The sequence below is a fragment of the Phoenix dactylifera genome, chromosome 18 (genome assembly GCF_051530095.1).
Source record: "Phoenix dactylifera cultivar Ajwa chromosome 18, Ajwa_hap1_PhDact_Kaust_v1.1, whole genome shotgun sequence".
In the NCBI taxonomy this organism is placed as follows: domain Eukaryota; kingdom Viridiplantae; phylum Streptophyta; class Magnoliopsida; order Arecales; family Arecaceae; genus Phoenix; species Phoenix dactylifera.
Window position 1 is genome coordinate 17,912,478 of NC_143207.1, and position 18,965 is coordinate 17,931,442.

The 18,965-nt window shown below is 37.0% G+C and overlaps 1 protein-coding gene across 3 annotated transcripts; it reads left to right on the forward strand.

The window, feature by feature from the left end:
- The first annotated feature begins 428 nt into the window (after nucleotides 1-428).
- On the forward strand, nucleotides 429-18,045 carry ABCB26 (transporter associated with antigen processing protein 1). 3 transcript variants are annotated; one of them, XM_088714076.1, is made up of 19 exons: nucleotides 429-500; nucleotides 565-1,260; nucleotides 2,220-2,347; nucleotides 7,054-7,096; nucleotides 7,229-7,273; nucleotides 7,392-7,514; nucleotides 7,600-7,703; nucleotides 8,475-8,529; nucleotides 8,632-8,702; nucleotides 8,922-9,024; nucleotides 11,053-11,263; nucleotides 12,095-12,168; nucleotides 13,987-14,043; nucleotides 14,133-14,207; nucleotides 16,173-16,247; nucleotides 16,341-16,622; nucleotides 16,726-16,790; nucleotides 16,858-16,918; nucleotides 17,676-18,045. In XM_088714076.1, exons 2-19 carry the CDS (start codon nucleotides 763-765, stop codon nucleotides 17,754-17,756), a joined length of 2,151 nt encoding a protein of 716 aa, XP_088570202.1. In that variant the 5' UTR covers nucleotides 429-500; nucleotides 565-762; the 3' UTR covers nucleotides 17,757-18,045. The 3 variants fall into 3 exon arrangements, with proteins under 3 accessions (XP_088570202.1, XP_008807453.2, XP_088570203.1); XM_008809231.5 differs by lacking the exon at nucleotides 429-500 and having other exon boundaries at nucleotides 525-1,260; XM_088714077.1 differs by lacking the exon at nucleotides 429-500 and having other exon boundaries at nucleotides 554-1,260; nucleotides 2,220-2,358.
- Nucleotides 18,046-18,965: the final 920 nt, after the last annotated feature.

Below are 18,965 nucleotides of genomic sequence, written 5' to 3' on the forward strand. Positions count from 1 at the left end.
GACTCTTCAAGCTTTTCTCAGGCAGTGAGGACTTTCTGTTTTCTTTGAACTATACAAGGGTCGACTCATGTTTTGCGGGGGTTGACTCTTTGACTGTGTTCCTTGAATAAAATTTATCAGAATCAACTTAAACTTGTTCTTTTTGCTTAGGGGTTAACTCAAGTTTTTCAAACAGAAAACTTTAGTCTTCCTCTCTGATCTCCATGGACTAGATTAAGATCATTTCCTTTTAGAACATGTCCAATGAGATATTTGCGAAGAACTTATGATTTTGCGGTGCTTCATTCTTTCTGATTTTTCTTGACTTATAAATCTTCACAAGTAGACCAATGTCATTAGTACACAACATGATCTCAAGTGTTTTGTAATCATCAAAATTCATCCTTTAGGGTTGGCACATAGGGTGACCCACGAATTGAGGAGGGTATGAGCAAATTTCTACATGCATCGAACATTCCTTGATGGAATGGGAGCCTAGTGGAGGCTGCTACGCGGATAAGGTTTCCTCTTTCCCCCTCCTCTTTGTTTTAGCAAAAATTAAAAAAAAAAACTCGTTTATTTCAGATGCGTTCGAGGGATTGCCGGGCTCCGAGCAACCACATAAATGGCAACCGCAAATTATCTCAATTACGAAACTCGCCTAATTTCCAAGAAAACGGCATGGGGCTCAAATAATTCTTCACCAAGAAGATTGGGGTGCAAGAAGGCGCCGATCCCCCAAATCCATTTCAACTTCCAGGATTACGATTTCCGGTAGGCGCCATGGTTCTGGCTGCCGCTCCTACCACCATAGGCCCCAGAATCCGCTGCCGCTTCTCCTTCTTCTCCCCTCGAAAGCCTCTTCCTTTACCCACCACCACCGTCAAGAAATTCCCCTCTTCCCCTCCTCCCCCATTCCTTCTTCTCTCCGGCCACCGAGCCCTCAAACTCTCTCCTCTCAAAGCGTCCTCTTCCTCCTTCAATGGCTTCGCTCACCCGCAGAATATTGGAACGAAAACCGGGAATTTCGATGCGGAGAGCAGCGAGACGGGGTTTCGTGAGAGGTTGGTGTCCGGTCTTGTGATTCTTCGCTCCTTCTTGCCCGGTGGAAGCTGGTGGAATCTTGAACTGGAAGAAGAAGAAGGAAGAGGTGGAGAGGAAGCAAAAAGTGATAGAAAGAAGGGTGTGTCGGTGATTGGTGCTCTTCGGCGAATGTGGATGCTGGTGGCCAACGATAGATGGGTTATCTTTTTGGCGTTCACTTGCCTAATGATTGCTGCGGTATGGTGTTTCTTTCACATCTATATCACCCTGTCTGATTGAACCGAAATCATATTTTGATTTCGTCATTGATAGATATATTGCTCTAGTTGGAGTTAAAATGTATCCGATTATGGGCTGCCTAAATAATCAGAATTTTAACATGAATACTGTATAAATTGGGGAAAATATAACATTAATAGACTCTTTGTATATGTGTTTGTTCGTCTTCTTGGATGCTAATATCAAACCTTTTGCCTGCTGGGTTTCATCTTACGTAAAAGATGCAAACAGCGTAAAGGAATTGATCGCTGCAACTCTGAGGCCACGAGGCGTCTCCATGCATGTAACCAACTTTATGAATTGCAATCAAAGAAATGCCTTTGTGAGCAAATCAAATAGGTGGTGGTGTTAGCGATTGCAATCTTCTTCTTTTGGATTGAGGCATGTGAAAGTAAACAGATAGAAAAATCACCGTGTGGTCTGTAATATAGTAAATCCACTTTTCCTGTTTTGGGGATTTTATCGGTAATATGGTGAGGAAGCTTTTGACAATCCTCATTTCAAACATTTCATAATGAAGAAATAAAAAAATTCTTATTATGAGTTATGGGATTTGAGCGATATTACAAGAGAAAATGTCATGATCGTTTGAACTCTTAGAATAAGTTTTGCTAGCCTTGTACCCACTCATTTAATGCATGCATGTCTACCTAACCTGGACAGGTAGACATCTTTGTATTAGTCATTATAAGTTGGTCGGTAGTTATTTCTTTGTCTACTTTTTTCAAGATTTTGTGTAATGTGCTTGCTTATAATAGCAAGAAAGATAGTGACGTGAGTACGTGACCATTGCCATTTGCCATTCTGTGTTCTAGTTTGAAAGTAATATTCTCTAATGCTTAACAGAAATGTCTTTTTTTCAACTCTTTGCAGCATTGTTTTGTTACTAACCTATGTTTAACTTTATGTTATTGCAGCTTTCAGAGATATCGATACCGCATTTCTTAGCAGCATCGATCTTTTCTGCACAAAGTGGCGAAAGCATGATATTCTATAGAAATGCAAGGCTGCTAGTGCTGTTGTGTTTTGCATCTGGAATATGCAGGTTAATATCTTGTATGAGTCTTATCCCTGTTTACCCTTTCAAATACTTTGTAATGGTTCATCCAGAAGTAAATTTCAGTTCAAAACATAAATGCTATCTATTGATTTCTGGCTATTATGGTTACGAAATGAACAATAAATTGTTGATGCAATAGCAGTAGCCCCTTTCTAAGATTTATTCACTCACATACCAATTAATATCATTCATGTTGCTTTTAAAGGACACAAACAGCAACACAATGTGTTTCCTTGAGCTGTACGCTATATTCTAGTGTAGATGACTTTCAATCCATTCTTCTTCTATGTGTAGTCTTGATGCATTGTAGTGTATGGCCATGATGCATGCTTATACGGTCAGGGCTGATTATTGTAATAGAAAGTAAAATATTAGCCACCATTTCAGTTCTCTAGAATGACAGAATAGCTATTTCACATCTTGAAATTTTTTGTAGCAATTCTCATTATATGCTGGCCATCTAATGCATTGTTTTATTCACGGTGCTTATGAGATCTGCTTTTCAAGTCAGTTCTCAGCTGCTAGTTTCAGCATCCATATTTTAGCTCCTAGTTCGGGCTGCATTCAGTTTTTTCTCTTCTTTGTGAAATTAACCAGAATTAGGTTGCACTCAATGTTGTGTGTTCTTTGTCAATGGCCATTTTCAACTTATTAAACATTTAAATTAGTTTAGGTTCATGGCTGGGATACTATTCACCCAACTGACATTTATGCTTCTTGTACTATTGGACCACATGGCCCCCATATGCAGCCAAAAAGAAAGTCATATTCTGATTTTTGTACAGCGTGATCTTAGAGTTGGAGAAGAGTCAAATAAGTGTTGTTATCCTAAGGATATCCAAGAGGTTGGATCTTCATTTACCAACCACAAAGAGGATTGGTTGGATGTTCCTAAAAGCTTAAAATTTGTTCACAGTAATGGATCAGGTTGGATTCCTCACAAATATGGTCATCACAATGTATAGTGGGTTCTATGAATGGTTTTACCATCCTTAATTCATCAAGGTGGAGGCCTTGCACTGACATGTGGATGTTTTGCACATTAGACCAATCAATATTGCAAATCCATCCCATGAAACTACTCTGGTAGATGTAGATTTTAGATGCTGCAAGTGGTCCCTTGACCTAAGTGCATGGTGATTTGTTATGTATTATGTTCAATCAAGGTTCACCGAGTCGGTATCGGAGGTTTTATCGGCCAACAACCAGTTCGGTATGGTATGGATCTGCACTATGCTGTTTTGGGGCATACCAAAAATGGGGAGGGGGAGAGGGAGAAAAGGAGAGAGAGGAAGAGAGAGAGAGAGGGAGAAAGGAGGAGAGCCGAGGGTTAAACCCTAATCCTAACTCTAGCACAGAGAGAGAGAGGGAGGGAGGAAGGGGGAGGATTAAGAAAAATTCTAACTCTAATCCTAGCAGAGCGAGAGAGAGAGAGGGAGAGAGGGAGAGGGAAGGGGGGGGGGGAGTGGGGACGCTTACTAGTGACAATCGAGCGCGAGGGAGGGGGTGGTGGTGGTGTGCTTCTCTCTTGCGAGCTGGGGGGGGATGATTGCAACCCGGGGGGTTGGGGAGGAGGAGGGATGGAGGTGGGGTGGGGTGTAGGGGCTTTTTAATCAAATGGTGGGCGCTCGGCCTGTTTATAGAGTCGATGGGGCGGACCATCCTAGTTTTTTGTTGGCTCGGTTTTGCCTCGAACTTGGCAATTCGGGACGGTACGACCAACCATGCGATTCAATATTTCTAGTGTCAAACCTACGTTCCAACGGGAGTATCATAGGGCACATCTAGGGAATTGATTGGGTCACCGAGTTTGACTATAGGAGGGGTTGAGGTTGTTCAACAAGAAATCCATTTAAAGGCACATATTTATTTCATGATGAAAAATATGCTCATAGATGTGAAACCTGAATTTGGTTGCTAGCCACTTGATTGAGTTGGTGTTGTTTTGTCCAAATTAATATTTACTATTTGTATACAATCAAGGTTTCCATGTAAAATGATGTATGCAACATTGGTATAATTTGATGTAGGGTCCTAATGGCTACGATCACAATAGTTATGGGTTGGCTTTTTTGATCTCCATAAAACCATTTGAAGATAGAGTAGGATGGAGGGATTGCACTGTAGTAAATGGCTATCATGAAAGAATGACCCCCCTAATTGCATCTTATCTTACCATAGACCTAAATATAAAAAATTGGATAATCTTTGCAATTTATTAATGGTTCACAACATCTAAAACTATGGCTAAAACTGTCCATTTAGCGATGCGTATGTATTAATCAAGGTTCGCCGTACCAGTACCAGACCCCGCATCGGTGCCACACTAGCATAGTGTCGGTATGGTATGGTATGGAGTTTTTTTGGCATACCGACCCTTGGTACGCCATCCGTATCGGTACTGGTACCGTCCGGTATGGTATGGTACGGCATACCATGGTATTAATATATATTGATGCATGAACGTATATATAGATGTATAGACAAATAAATTGTATATGTATATAAATTTATGTATTATATTATCTATGTATAATATATGCAAAGTACATTTTTTCCCCTTAAGGAATTTTCTTATAAGGTTTTTTCCCCTTCATAAATGGCACATGAATGTTTAGATGTAATATACATCACCAAAAGAAAATCAGATTGTATACAGAAAGGAAAAAAATAATGTTGTACAAGTAGCCACAAAAGTTGTTCATTTTACACCCAAACCTTCTCCTCTGGCAAGATGAATGATTGAGTATGAACATCGATTTGTACTGATCAAGCTTAGACAAAAAATAGAAAAATGTTGTTATTCTTAACATTTTTCGTTTATGAGTCTATCACAGCTTTCCTAGACTACACGAATCTTAAATTGGTTTTTCTTTTTTATAATTATCACCAAGGTACGCCGTTTCGATACCGGGCTCGGTATCGGTGCCACCCTGTTACTGTATTGGTACGCCCAGTATAGAGGGCAATTTGGCATTTCGAGTGTTGGTACGCCTCCTGTACCGCATACCGGTTCAGTATTGGTACGATACGGTATGCCTCATGCTGTCCGGTTTGGTACGGTATGGCATACTTTGGTCGCCACTGTTAATTTAATGAATTAGTATGAGAATTTGATTAAATAAATGAAGAAGTTGAACAAAGATGATTGAATGACTTTATGCTATGTCCATTAGCTAGGCAATATTAGGTCACCTGGACAATAGATTAGGTCCATCATCTAGGCTTGCTTGAGCCCCTTTCTTTTTATCGATCCCAACACAGCTTCTATAATTCTATCCACCATTTGTTAAAGTTGAGTAATGCATGATGACCATTCTTGTATGTGGACACAATATTGGAGCAAGGATTTAGTGCCTGTACGTGCTGGTTTGTATTTTAAAGTATGTAATGCACCGGTTGGATATGGGCACCTCAGAATGGTGTGCATTGCTTTATCATGTGCGTTTGTATTGGTCCTTATTGACACTGACTGACATAAACCAAGCAAAGCCATGTCCTTGAAACTGGCCCTTGGAAGGTAATCTGCATGGTATGATATGCTACAACTCGTGATTGATATGGAATCAAGTACGACAAGCAATGCTTAAATCCTTGTCTAGAAATTCTACATTAATACATGGTTATGTCTAGTTTCTGGGAGTAGTTTTTGGCCATAAAACTTGTCGCTTTATAAATTTTGTTGCTTCCTCTAGTTACTATGGATTTGCTTACATAGCACATCTTTGCTCTGATTATAGTCATTATGAAATCAAACAGCACCACTGAGTCATTCTGAATTTTTAATCAAATCCATTTCAGTTGGTTGTTGATATGACTCAGTCTTGCATCCAAGTGGCTTATGATTTGGTCCCGACATACTCTTAGATTATGTTTCTTGCACAACTTACGATCAGATTTCTCTGTCATAAAGTATAATGAGCTGATGTAGCACCATGAGTTCCCTAGCCCATGATGAAAACTTCATGTCAAGCGCTAGTCATTTTAGTTGTCCAAGTTATTCTTTGATAGCTGTGCATTTGAGGCCTTAGGGATTTGCATCATGTTACTAGAAATTATTACATTCTCTTAATTGTCCTTTGTCCTCTTATTTCTATATTCCTAGAACCTAGTAAATTTTCTTAATAGTTTCTCAGCATGTAGCCATTTCTGATAGTTCTAAAGTTATCAAACACTTCACCTTATAATGTCTTCAAATATCTAGAGTTTAATTGTATTTTTAATTTAAATTTAGTATTATCTTTTGAGATGTGACATCATGGTTGCACACCGTTATGCATCTTACTTTTTGGAATATCAACACAACAGAAAATATATAAGGAATCCTAATAGGATTGTTTGCATTAGCACCTCCAAATTTTAGAATAATGTCAAGAATCCATACAGAAATACTAGTTTGTTATATGTACATTGGTTCTTGGGGTACTTGCATGGTCTCAACTCTCAAATGAGAAGGCTTTGCATGTATCGACCTGTATCATTGCATTTCAGTTGAAATGCTAAAAACATAGTAATTTTTTTTGGCATAAATGATTTCTATACAAAAACATAATGTTTGTTTTCTTCCCTGTTTTTAATTCTATGACTGCTGATTATTTTTCATTATTTGAACTGGTTCTCAATGTCAGTTCGATTTTCATAAATAGTGTGTAAAATATTTTGACTTTTTAATTTGTTGACATGATGTGCAGTGGTTTACGAAGTTGCTGTTTTGGCATTGCTAACATGATATTGGTAAAAACCTGCCAATTCTCCTGATTCTTTTTACTTTCCTGAAATAGGTTTCCTTTGATTTCTTTGTTTATAATTAGTAGATTCTTCACAAGGAGAAGTGTATTATTAAATTGGATTTTGAAAATTCTGCAGGTTAGGAGAATGAGAGAAAAGCTCTATGATGCTCTCCTTCTTCAGGTCAAAATTATATTGAAAAAAATTTCAGATTAGTTGATTCAAGAAATATTTTCTGAGTTTTTCCTTGTACAAAATTTTCTCATCATGAATCCTTAATTTACTAGTACAATCATTTCAGGATATTTCCTTTTTCGACGAGGAAACGGTCGGTGATTTGACTAGTAGACTTGGGGCAGATTGTCAGCAAGTATCTCGTGTCTTTGGCACTGATCTTAATATGATAGCACGCAATGTAGTTCAGGTGTCATGTTGTATGGTTCATTTTTCATATTTTATAGTTGCTGGCAACTTTGCAATGTTATTTACTTTTCTTGAGTTCATTCCAGGGCACAGGTGCATTAATATATTTGTTTATTTTATCCTGGCCTCTTGCATTGTCTACACTGGTGATCTGCTCAGCCTTGGCAACAATAATGCTCATTCATGGCCAGTAAGAAATTGTTTCCCTCTAATTTAGTTAGGCTACATTTCTCTGAACATAATAGTCTACTCCTGTAGTTTCTGAAATTCATAATTTTGGGTCAGTAAAAAAGGCTCGAATCATATCTCTTTGTTTTATACTATTTTCAAGTTTCACCTATGAGTCTAGACTCTAGAAATGACTAACATGAGTTAATGCGTGGATTTTCTGGAGGTTTCATCAAAGATATTAGGCCAATTATTTTATAAATATTTTCTTGCACTGTTTTTTATTGAATATGCCATCTATTTCATAGGAAAAGATACAGTGCTTTCAAGTTTTAAATTTTTATGAACTGCATTATATTACTGTAACAGCTTCTTAAATGTTACTTCATCTCTGATTCTTGGAAAATCATATTCATTTATTGTTCCTTTAACAACTTTCCTATGTGGAGGTATGACTGCAAGGTGGTTAAACTATAACAATCAAGTGCATAAGTTCTAAAAGAGTTAAATTTAGGATCTTGATGTTAATGATTGGTGGTTTGGCATTCTTTCTGTTGGTCATGACCATGAATTCTTGATTTGAAAAATGATAAGCAGAACAAACACTAGTTTCGTGTCGATAAAACAGAAATGAAAGAGAGCAAGGAGATGTTGCATCCACCAGCATAAATTTTTGTTGAAAAGGAAAATTTCAGTAGTTTCTATTAAATTTACTTGATAACATTCAAGCATACATTGTAACATTTATTCAAGCATAATTAGATTTTAGTTTGATCATTTTATTAATGGATAGGTACCAGAAAAAAGCGGCAAAATTAAGCCAAGAGCTTACTGCATGCGCTAATGAAGTATGATCATTCTTCTTTGTTGTATTGTACTTCAAAATGCAATACATTTACTTATGCTAGATTTTCTCCAAATTTTCTTATTTTCACTATTTTTTGAATAAGGTTGCACAAGAGACATTTTCTTTGGTGAGGACAGTCCGAGCATATGGAATGGAGAAGCATGAATTTGGACGGTTCTCTCTCTCTCTCTCTCTCTCTCTCTCTCTCTCTCTCTGTCTGTCTCTCCCTCCTCCTCCCCTACCCTCTCACTCTTCCTCTCACCCTCTATCTCCTCCCTCTCTTTCTCTCTCTGAGCATATGTGTGAGCGCATGTACACACCCAGAGCTATCTCACTCTTTTTATGTTGTGATATTCTCACAGTTCTTATAGTTTGCAGTAACATTTGTGACAGATACATAAAATGGCTGGGGCTCCTGTCTAATGTATACTTGCGCCAAAGCATGGCTTTTGGGTTTTGGAGTTCAAGCTTCAACTTTCTCTATCATTCAACCCAGGTCTTGTTTCTTTGCTTTTAAAAAAACCTTTTTCTATTATTATCTTTACTGTGTGTGTAAGGAGACTGAACATGTTTTGGTGTTCTCATCTTTTAATATTTCTTTAGCAGATGCCAAGGCTTTGTATGCTCACTCAGACACACACATGTATGAACTGATTCATGAGGAGCAAGGTTGGATAAGTTGCAAGAATGCAATAGATTCCATTACTTGACTGCTGTGGCCCAATACATAGATTAGAATAGGATTTGACCCTCTTATAGGGAATTTTAGTGCTGTTCATGCATGGATACAAAACAGCATGACAACATCACCATCTCTATTATTATATTTATTGTGGAATGCCATTTTCAATTGTATTATAAATTGATATTGAAAGTCATTTCGTGCTTTCATCTTTTAATATACTATCATAAATGATGTCAATCTGTATTTTAAAATTATCTATTGCTTTGCCTTGTTGACTTAGATCTTGTTGTCTTGTAAATAGTGCAGTTATATATCAGAACCTTCCTTCTTGCTTCCTCAAGACTTCTGCACCTAGGGAGATCTTGGAAAGTAAATCCCTGATGTGCAGTTATATATCAGAACCTTCCTTCTTGCTTCCTCAAGACTTCTGCACCTAGGGAGATCTTGGAAAATAAATCCCTGATTTTGGGAACTAAATTTGCATAATCATTAAGTTAAATTTCCCTTCCCGCTAACTGTGCTTCAAAGTCTCATGGCAAAATGATGCTATTAGACATGAGGCGAGATTTCAAACTTTGGTTCTGAACACAATCAGATATTCTATTTTCATGTCTCACAAATGACAAGTGCCATACATGAGATGCATGATTCGTTTTAGGCGTATCTTATTTGTGCTGAGAATTTTCCTATTGGTGTTGCTTGCTACAGCTATGGGCATGAAATGTACATGATGAAAGAAGGCTTAACCACTGAAAATCTGAAGTGATTACACATACGTCTTCTGTCTGTTGGAAATCGGACTTCCATGTAGTCTTTAAGGAGGGAAAAAAAATGAAGTATACCAATAAAAATGGTAAAGTTTCCCATGGAACGTTTTTTATAAGCCCATGAAGTATACAAATAAAAAATGAAGTATACATATTCCTTATCTTTAATTGTTACACCTGGATACATCCAAAAATGGAAAAAAATAATATTGGCACCCATTTTGATACCTTTCACCATGAAGATTCTTAATTTTAATTATTCTCTTCGCCATGAATAAAAACTCTATGGACTCATTAATTTCCGATGGCTGGTGACACTCGAATCCAAGGTTTTAAATATTTTACCGAACATTGTGTCGTTTTTCCACCGGAATTGTACAGTATCAGTACAGCAGTAGTATTGGTGGCACATACTGAAATTAACAGTGTCAAAAAGAATGAAAAGTTAGAGGTACCAACCGGTATGGCTAGTATGTGCCAGTATAGATGGTTTTAGCATCCCGACACCTGTGCTGGTGTTGGTTTTCCATTGAAACAATATGGTACCAAATGTATCATCCCATTCCACTGGTTTTTGAATGCATGCTCCAATCACTTTACGAGGAGGGTATGGTTACTGTTTGCAATGAAAATACAGGTGCATAGGGTACCATGTATTGCTTCAATTTTGTATCAGAGATGGGTAATAGAGAAGTTGATCTTAGATATTAACTCTTAGAAACTCCTATGCAAAGCCCATGGAGTTGAATGCCTTTCCATACAAGGAATAGTCACATGATGTAAGTACTAATTAAAAATTTAAAACAACCATGATATAGAAGTGGTAGATACATCACCAAACATTTATGTTTATAACCTAGAATAGTTATGCATCTTTTAGAAGTTGATAGTTGATGTTTTACTTATAATGAAAATGCATGCTACAATATTATCTTCTTGATTATATGCAAAAACATGATTGATTGGTAACCGTGTATGCATGTTTTACAACTTTCCATGTTTCCTTGTTTGTAACAGTTTTTACATATATCTATTTGATTTTTCATTTCATCTGGCAAATAAATGGTTATAGGTTATTGCTGTGCTTATAGGAGGAATATCTATCATATCTGGTCGTATAACGGCAGAACAACTGACCAAGTTCATACTATACTCTGAGTGGTTGATTTATTCAACATGGTGGGTGGGAGACAACTGGTCTTCGCTAATGCAGTCCATTGGAGCAAGCGAAAAGGTCTTTCTATTAATGGATCTATTACCTAGCAACCAGTTCTTATCCCCAGGCAAGCACTTTTCAGCGCTATTCCATGTGGAAACCCTTCTGACCTGATTTAGCTGTACTGATATCTTTTTTAAAAGCTAATGGGATCCATCACTAGCAATGCTGTTTCCCATTCATGTCCATAATTGTTTTTCTTATTGTAGTTCTCAAGCTTGTCTTGGACCAATAATATAGGGCCCTTCTAATTTATAAACACAATTAAAACTGTCTTTTACCATCCATTTCTGTACTGTCTTTTCTCTAACACCTCGCAATGCAATGCTTGATTTGGTATTGTTTATTATTTTCTGTCCCGTATAAAAAAAGTAAGTGATTTGAATCCACTATGATATCATTTTCTCTTCTATGATTCGATCACTAATCCCATCTCACAATAATAGTGCTTGCTATAAATTTTCACTTCCTCATTAGTTGAAGCATGCATCATCGAGAAGGAAGGACATCTTGAATATCAGGTGGTTTACTGTTTAGTAGTTTTGATATCCCTGCCAATAGCTCAAATAAGGACTAATATCAGTTCACTTTATGGCCTCATGCGTTCTTCCATGTGGCATTATTTTCTTAGTCTTCTTTTACAACAATATCTTGAGAAAGAAACTTTCAGAAACTCAGGAATGAAGGACAGAATATTGTATTCTCAATGCAATATTTTTTCCATAATCAATTGGTAGACAGTCATTTTTATTTGTGTTCTGAATAATTGGACATAAAAAATGATTTTGTATTGCTTAGAAATTGTCATCCAAACTTTTTTCATGTTTCAAATGAAAATTTCAGTCGCCATGTATTCTTCTAAGTAATGTAAAACTAGGGTGCTTCTTAATCATGACAGGGCGGAGATTACAAAAGCTGGAAGGGCATGTAGACTTCGTCAATATATCATTTCGTTATCCTTCAAGGTTAATGGTCTGTTAACTATCCTTGTATATCACTGTGTGCTAGTTGTTCTCTTAAGCAATTTGATATGCATACATGATACATGTATGTGATTTTGTATGTTTCTTCATTTTCTCTCTCTTCTTCTATGAATGATTCTTCTTTCCTTTTATAAGCTATTACATGCTTGACCCAAAAAATCTGAATTTCATTAGAAAGACAGCGAATTTTTAGTTTAGAAAATATGTTTTGTCATGTTAGGCCTATGAAAGAAATCGTTGATGCATGCAGTTAAGTCAGGAAGTTCACTCAGCAAGAAGACCTGATGCAAGAAAATGAAAAAAAAAAAAAACCAGTAAATATTAGCCGCATATAAAAATAAAGATGAGGCTTAGTGGAACATGAAGGTTGCTCCTTTGTAATTTGGGTGTCATGGGTTTGAAACACTGAAATAGCCTCTCCGCAGATGGGGGTAAGGCTACGTACATCTGACTCTCCCTAGACCCTACAGTGATAGAAGCCTCGTGCACTGAGATGTCCTTTCTTTATTAGCGGTATAAGAAGATATCATTGAAAGTTTTGGAAAGGGCACTCATTCACTAAACCCCAAAATCTTATTGTACTAAACAATTCAAGTGTATACCAGGACATTTGAGGTTACATGCTTGGGGTCCTTTAATTTTCAGTTGATGCACTTCTATAATCAGAAAATAAGACTTTAATTGCCCAATGTTTTGGACAAATGATACATAATCCTGATTTAATCATCAAAATGTCAAAATATATCCATTCACTACCAGTTCATGGTACATTCAAAGAAGAAAGAACAGGATGCTTGTCAATATTTCTTGATATTATACTGTGAATGCTGCTGCTATTCAGATTGCTGATATGTTTCTCTGGTTTCTATGGTATTAAAAATTGCAAATTACATTTCAAAAAGAGAGCTGCATCAGAATATTTATTGAAACATAATATTATCAAAGTGTCCTCTAATGATAAGAAATATGAAGGTAATGGTGATATGAAAAGGTTTTCTCATCCTTTATTGACATGTCTACCCAACATTCAACATCTGTGAAGGTACAAGATAAAAAAAAAAAAACTAATAAATATTTACCTAAATGCTTTTAGAAGAATGTGTTTTCCATCTCAGTATAACAGATGATGATGGTTATGGAAGGGATGGAAGTGTACGGACTATCTCATGTTCATGACAGATTAGGGACGTTTCATTTAGTATGCATTCTCCAACTTGATCAGATTTAAAAAATTATTTTTATATCTTACTGGTTTTCAACTTCAGATTGTTCTTTCAACTTTGTCTAGGATCATCTTTGTATTTAAGTTTAGAAGTAGTACTTTAGTAATCTTCTTGAAAGTTAAATTATGATTTCCACCTGTTGTTTAACTTTGTCTAGGACCATGCTTGTATTTAAGTTTAGAAGTAGTGCTTTAGTGATCTTCTATGAAAGTTAAATTATGATTTCCACCTGTATTTGGAACATTATTAGTCACGGCCATCACTATGTATATGTTCAAGCATATAATTGGTGCTTCCAATGATTTGGAAAGATTTTTGATTTGTTTTGCTTGAATGCAAATTCTACATTTTCTCATTAACAATAAAGCAGAAAATGGTAGATTATGGTATACCATGGTTGGCAAAAGCTATTTAAAAGTTGTTTTGTTATTTTTCTATTGCACCTATCTCATTTCCATCCTAAAGGGTCATTATCTTGAGTAATTGCTTCAGATTTGTGAAGCTTTTTTTTTCTTTGAGAGGGCTTGCCTTAGTCACATCTAAATTCTATATGTGCTTATTCGTTGCATTTGATCTTTGCTAAGGTACCTGTTTTGCGGCAAGTAAGTCTGTCAGTTCACCCAAATGAAGTAGTTGCAATTGTAAGTAAGCAAAATGATTATTTGTACCATTTGTGATCATGCATTTTTCGTTATAGATATAGTTGTTTCCTTTTCTCTTCTCGGATTAGGCCGGTCTTAGTGGAAGTGGAAAAAGCACTCTTGTCAATCTTCTTCTTCGTCTTTATGAACCAACAGATGGTCAGGTAAGCTTCACTCTTGTAGATGATTTGTGGCTCTGTTTTTGTAAAATATCCACCTTCATAGGAAGGAGAGGTCTCCATTTTGATTTCACATTTTTCTTGTATTTACTACATATATGGGATACTTATTTGTTTGTATGCATCTGTGAATATGCTTGCCATGGTGTAGTTATGCTAATCTCTCATTTTCAGAAGTCATAAGTAGTGCCTATCTTTCTGCACGTGGCATCAAATGCAGTCATTTCAGTATACAACATCATTATGGCAGCCTTTCGAAAGAACTATGGAAGACTTTTTTGCTTGTAATTAAATCAGCAATAGGTGTAATGTAGAAAGCCGTTTTACTAAATTGATGCCTGATTTAGATTGGAAACAAAGACCACCAAATTACGAGTCAGTTCTTTCATAATTTGAACAATCAATCTTTCACAGTAGAGACGCATACAAACAGATTTACAAATAAGTGCATACATATACCAGCTTTGTATATGCCTCTAATTTAAGAGGGCAAAGATTTTGTCTTAAACTTAAATAGTATCACACAGCTGTACTTTTCCCAACATTTTTATTGCAGATTTTGTACTAGCTTTTGATTCCATTTTGCTAAGAGATGGAATTGGGTTATAATGCATGAATAATGACATCTATAACAACATTGTGATATGTAATTTAGCAGAAGTAGAAAGTGTTAGTCACGAGGCAAAAAGCTTTTAACTGTGTTAGATTTCCATAGCCTGATTCCAACAGCTTAATTTATTGCAGATTAATCATTCACATCATCACTTAAGTACTCCGGCAAAATGTTACAAGACATTGGAATATAAGAGAAACAAACTGATTTATAGAAAAGAATCAGGAGTGTAAAAGAAAACAGCAGAAGAGTCGTACTTCTGTATTTAATTTCAAAGGTGTCTAAATTCTAAACGATGCAGCCACCTATGCTCATATCTGTTAGGCCCAGGAACCATATATTCATATCTGTTGGTTTTTTTTTTATGTCTATTACAAGAGCAATTCGTATCAACTCTCTGGCAGTCAAGCACAATATGATTCTCCCTCACATAGATTATGTCAGCCAGTCAGACTTTCAAGCCCCCCAAGCACTGGCTACTGCAGTTTCTCTAATTTTTCAGAAACATACCCTCATTTTATATATTGTAGTTAGGCCCTCGGGATGCATATTTGACTTAGAAAAATCTACTAAAACTTGTAATGAACATATTATAGCTTCTAGACACTCAGCAATCTAATTGTAATTAAAAGGCTTGATATCAAATTATGAGAGTAATTATCTTTATGATTGGTGTTGACCGAAATCATAAACCTTCCATTGATATGTTTAATTTTTCTTGCCTGCATTTTTTCCTCCAATGTAAAGGGAACTTGCCATTGAGTTATCAGTTTCATATGCTTTGACGACCTTCATAATCTTCATAGTTTCATAAGCCTTGATGACCTTTCATAACGCAGTCACTGTCATAAATGACTGAGAGCTAACCTCTATGAACTTTAAGATGAAAGATGCTTCACTCTCAGTCCATGTCCTTGGCTTTTTGTTCCCTAGCTATTGGCTTAGGATTTGCTTGATGATTAATCAGTCTCTGCAAACTGATTGAATCTGACAGGTCCATCAAATATCTGATTTTTGGACTGACTGGGTTGGGTCCAGCAGTCAGGTCTGGTAATAAAAAAAATTGTAGAAAAGGTCTAATAATACTCAGACCCAGACCATTCCAATTAAAAAAGCACTTTTGATATTTAAACTTGGACCTACATGTACTTACAAATATATCTGATTATGTTGCATTCATCTTGAATCGTGGGGCAATCCATCCATTATCAGCCTTTGTTGTGCACCTGATGGAATTGATTGTTCACAAAAGTGAACTTGCAATTCTATTCTGAGTAATGCAGTCAATGTAAATGTTACTGAATCTGAAATGAATGTTATATATCTCTTTATCACAGATATTAGTTGATGGAGTACCTCTAGTAGAACTGGATATCAAATGGCTACGAGAGAGAATTGGTTTCGTGGGACAGGTTTCAACATACTCAGTTTTGGAGTCGATTTACAATATTTTTCTCTCAAAAGCAAATCTGAACTTTTAAGATTATTATAATATGCATTAGCAGGAACCACGCCTTTTTCGCATGGATGTGAGTTCAAACATAAAATATGGGTGCCCCAGGGAAGTCACTGATGAAGAAGTGGAATGGGCTGCGAAGCAGGCAAATGCTCACGAGTTTATTTTGTCTCTTCCGAATGGTTATGGTACCCTTGTTGATGATTCTCTTCTTAGTGGAGGCCAGAAGCAGCGGATTGCTATTGCCAGGGCTATTCTTAGAGAACCCAACATTTTGATTCTCGATGAAGCCACCAGTGCACTTGATGCAGAGAGTGAACACTATGTGAAGGTATTTTTCTCCTCTATCAAACACAGCTTGTCAATTTGATGTATATAAGCAATTGTCAACTCCAACTTAAAATGTTCTGTTATATGGCTTTGACTTGGTTCAGAGGGTTCTTCGTCTTGTTCAAAATGGATCCAATTTGAGAAGAACTGTTATCATCATAGCGCATAGGTACTTCTCAATGCTCTTGACCCTTTTAAGATACTTCAGTGTCATTCTCATATCGCGATGTTTGCAGGTTATCTACAATACAAGCTGCTGACAGAATAATCGTAATGGACAGGGGCAGAATTGTTGAGGTATGTGCACCGTGATTCAGCAAACCTTCATAATAATTGATGTTCCTTATAATAATTGATGTTCCTTTAACGCTGAAATATATTTGCAAAGCATCCTTCATTCTGTGATGAAATTCATTCAAGTAATGCTGATAAGTATGGTGACCAAATTTCACAATATACTCGACGAAACTTTATTGAGATTAAACATATTCCTCATGAAGCTAATCCACTAGCCAATCTTGTTGGTTGGGAGAGAGATCCCGTTTGTACAATTACTGGGGGCGTGGGGGGTGGCGGTGGTTGGGCTGGATTTCGAGAGAGAGAGAGAGGATAATTTACCACAATATCTTTGTTTTTTCTTTTTCTTTTTAGTTCAATGCAAAAAATGTTGAATCGGCCCATACCAAACTGGTATCGGCTCTGACCGGTCCAGTTCGGTATTAAAAATCGGTACTGGACCGTACCAGCCGGTACCGACCCGTACCAGCCCGAACTGGCCCATACCGGTTCCAAATTTTTTTTGGAAACTTTTGGATGCGTAAACCAAGCCGAACCAGTGGTATCGGTCCATACCGGTCCGAACCGGTACCGAATCGGTACTGGCGCACACCAATACATCGGTACGGTTGGTACGACGGATCTTGGTTCAACCCAATACATATAAGGATGGAGGACAAATATAAGCTAAGTGGAGAGCACCATGAAAGTACAGCTTCATGTTTTATAGGTTTGCCACCAACCATGTGATTCCAACATTGGTTTTGTGTTTATGCAGATGGGGGACCATATGGAGCTCATTCAAAAAGATGGCTTGTACGCACGATTAGCCAAACGGCAAACAGATGCATTTGCGTAGTTTTTGAATTGATGGATATTGGAAAATTGATTGCTATTTGTTCCCCAAATTTTATCAGTGGAACAATACAGCAATTTGGGATGAAGGCATCATCTGCAGAATTCGATCCTCAGAATGGCACCCATTCTTTTGTAGCTAATTATGATGGAATATGTGCTCACATTATTATGCAAAGGAAATGGTTCCCCCATTTTCTTTAGGAGGAGAGGCCAGGCTCCCCTTGTAACATTCATAAGAGACTATTTTATATAAATATTTAAATGGAAAAATATGACCCGGGTTTCTTTCATCTAATCGACTATAGAAGCTTATGCTGACGCTATCCAGGATCTCACAACGTTAAAGAATTTAAACTTGTACCTTTTTTTTTGGTTTTTATCATTACTGACCTATTTTTCTTCTTTCTTGTTTTTGTTTTCCTGAGAAAATTTCTGTGCATTTGCAAGAAATTACAAACGAGAGATTGCCCCACTGATCGGCAGAAGTCTTGGGGTAGCTAACCATATTCTTCAAGTGCTGTTTTTTTTTTGGTAGGTTGTAAGTTTAGCATGGCCGTGGGAGTTCCAACGATTGCCAATGGAAATGCACATCTGTTGCAGGTCGACATTCTGGAAGGGGACGAACACTTTTCAAATTTAACGTTAGCATGTCATGTCACCAATTTCTTAGAAAAACCAAAAAAATCTCGTAGCTTTCCTAAGAAGATTGTGGGGAGGAGCATATGTTCCCTGTGGTCTTAGAAGTTTTATCTGTTTGGGACCGTGCATGGCACTCAGTTGGAACTATCAATTGGCTTGTGAACTTAATAATAATAGGTGTGATACGAGACTTGGATTTCCTGAAGGTAATAATGAGGTTCGTTTATGCAATAATGCTCAATTACTCCACATACTCTCTACCCTCTCTCTCTTCTAGCTGGTCAAGTGCATCGCGCCTGCACGTTGCACGTTACGAACATAATGATTTGTTGATCTGGTACAAACAGCAATCATTGTTTAAATTCTTTAAAATAATTAGAATAGGAACATAACGATTTGTTAATTTGGTACTGATAGAGGGAAAAATGGATTATCCAGTCCACAACTAAAATGCCGCCCAGTTTCGGCCCAGTAGACGTCAACACCAACTAGTCGAATCCACACTTCGGCTCCGAGTCAACTCGACTTCGGGACTTTGCCGGAAGCTTTACCAACTTTAGATATTCGCCGA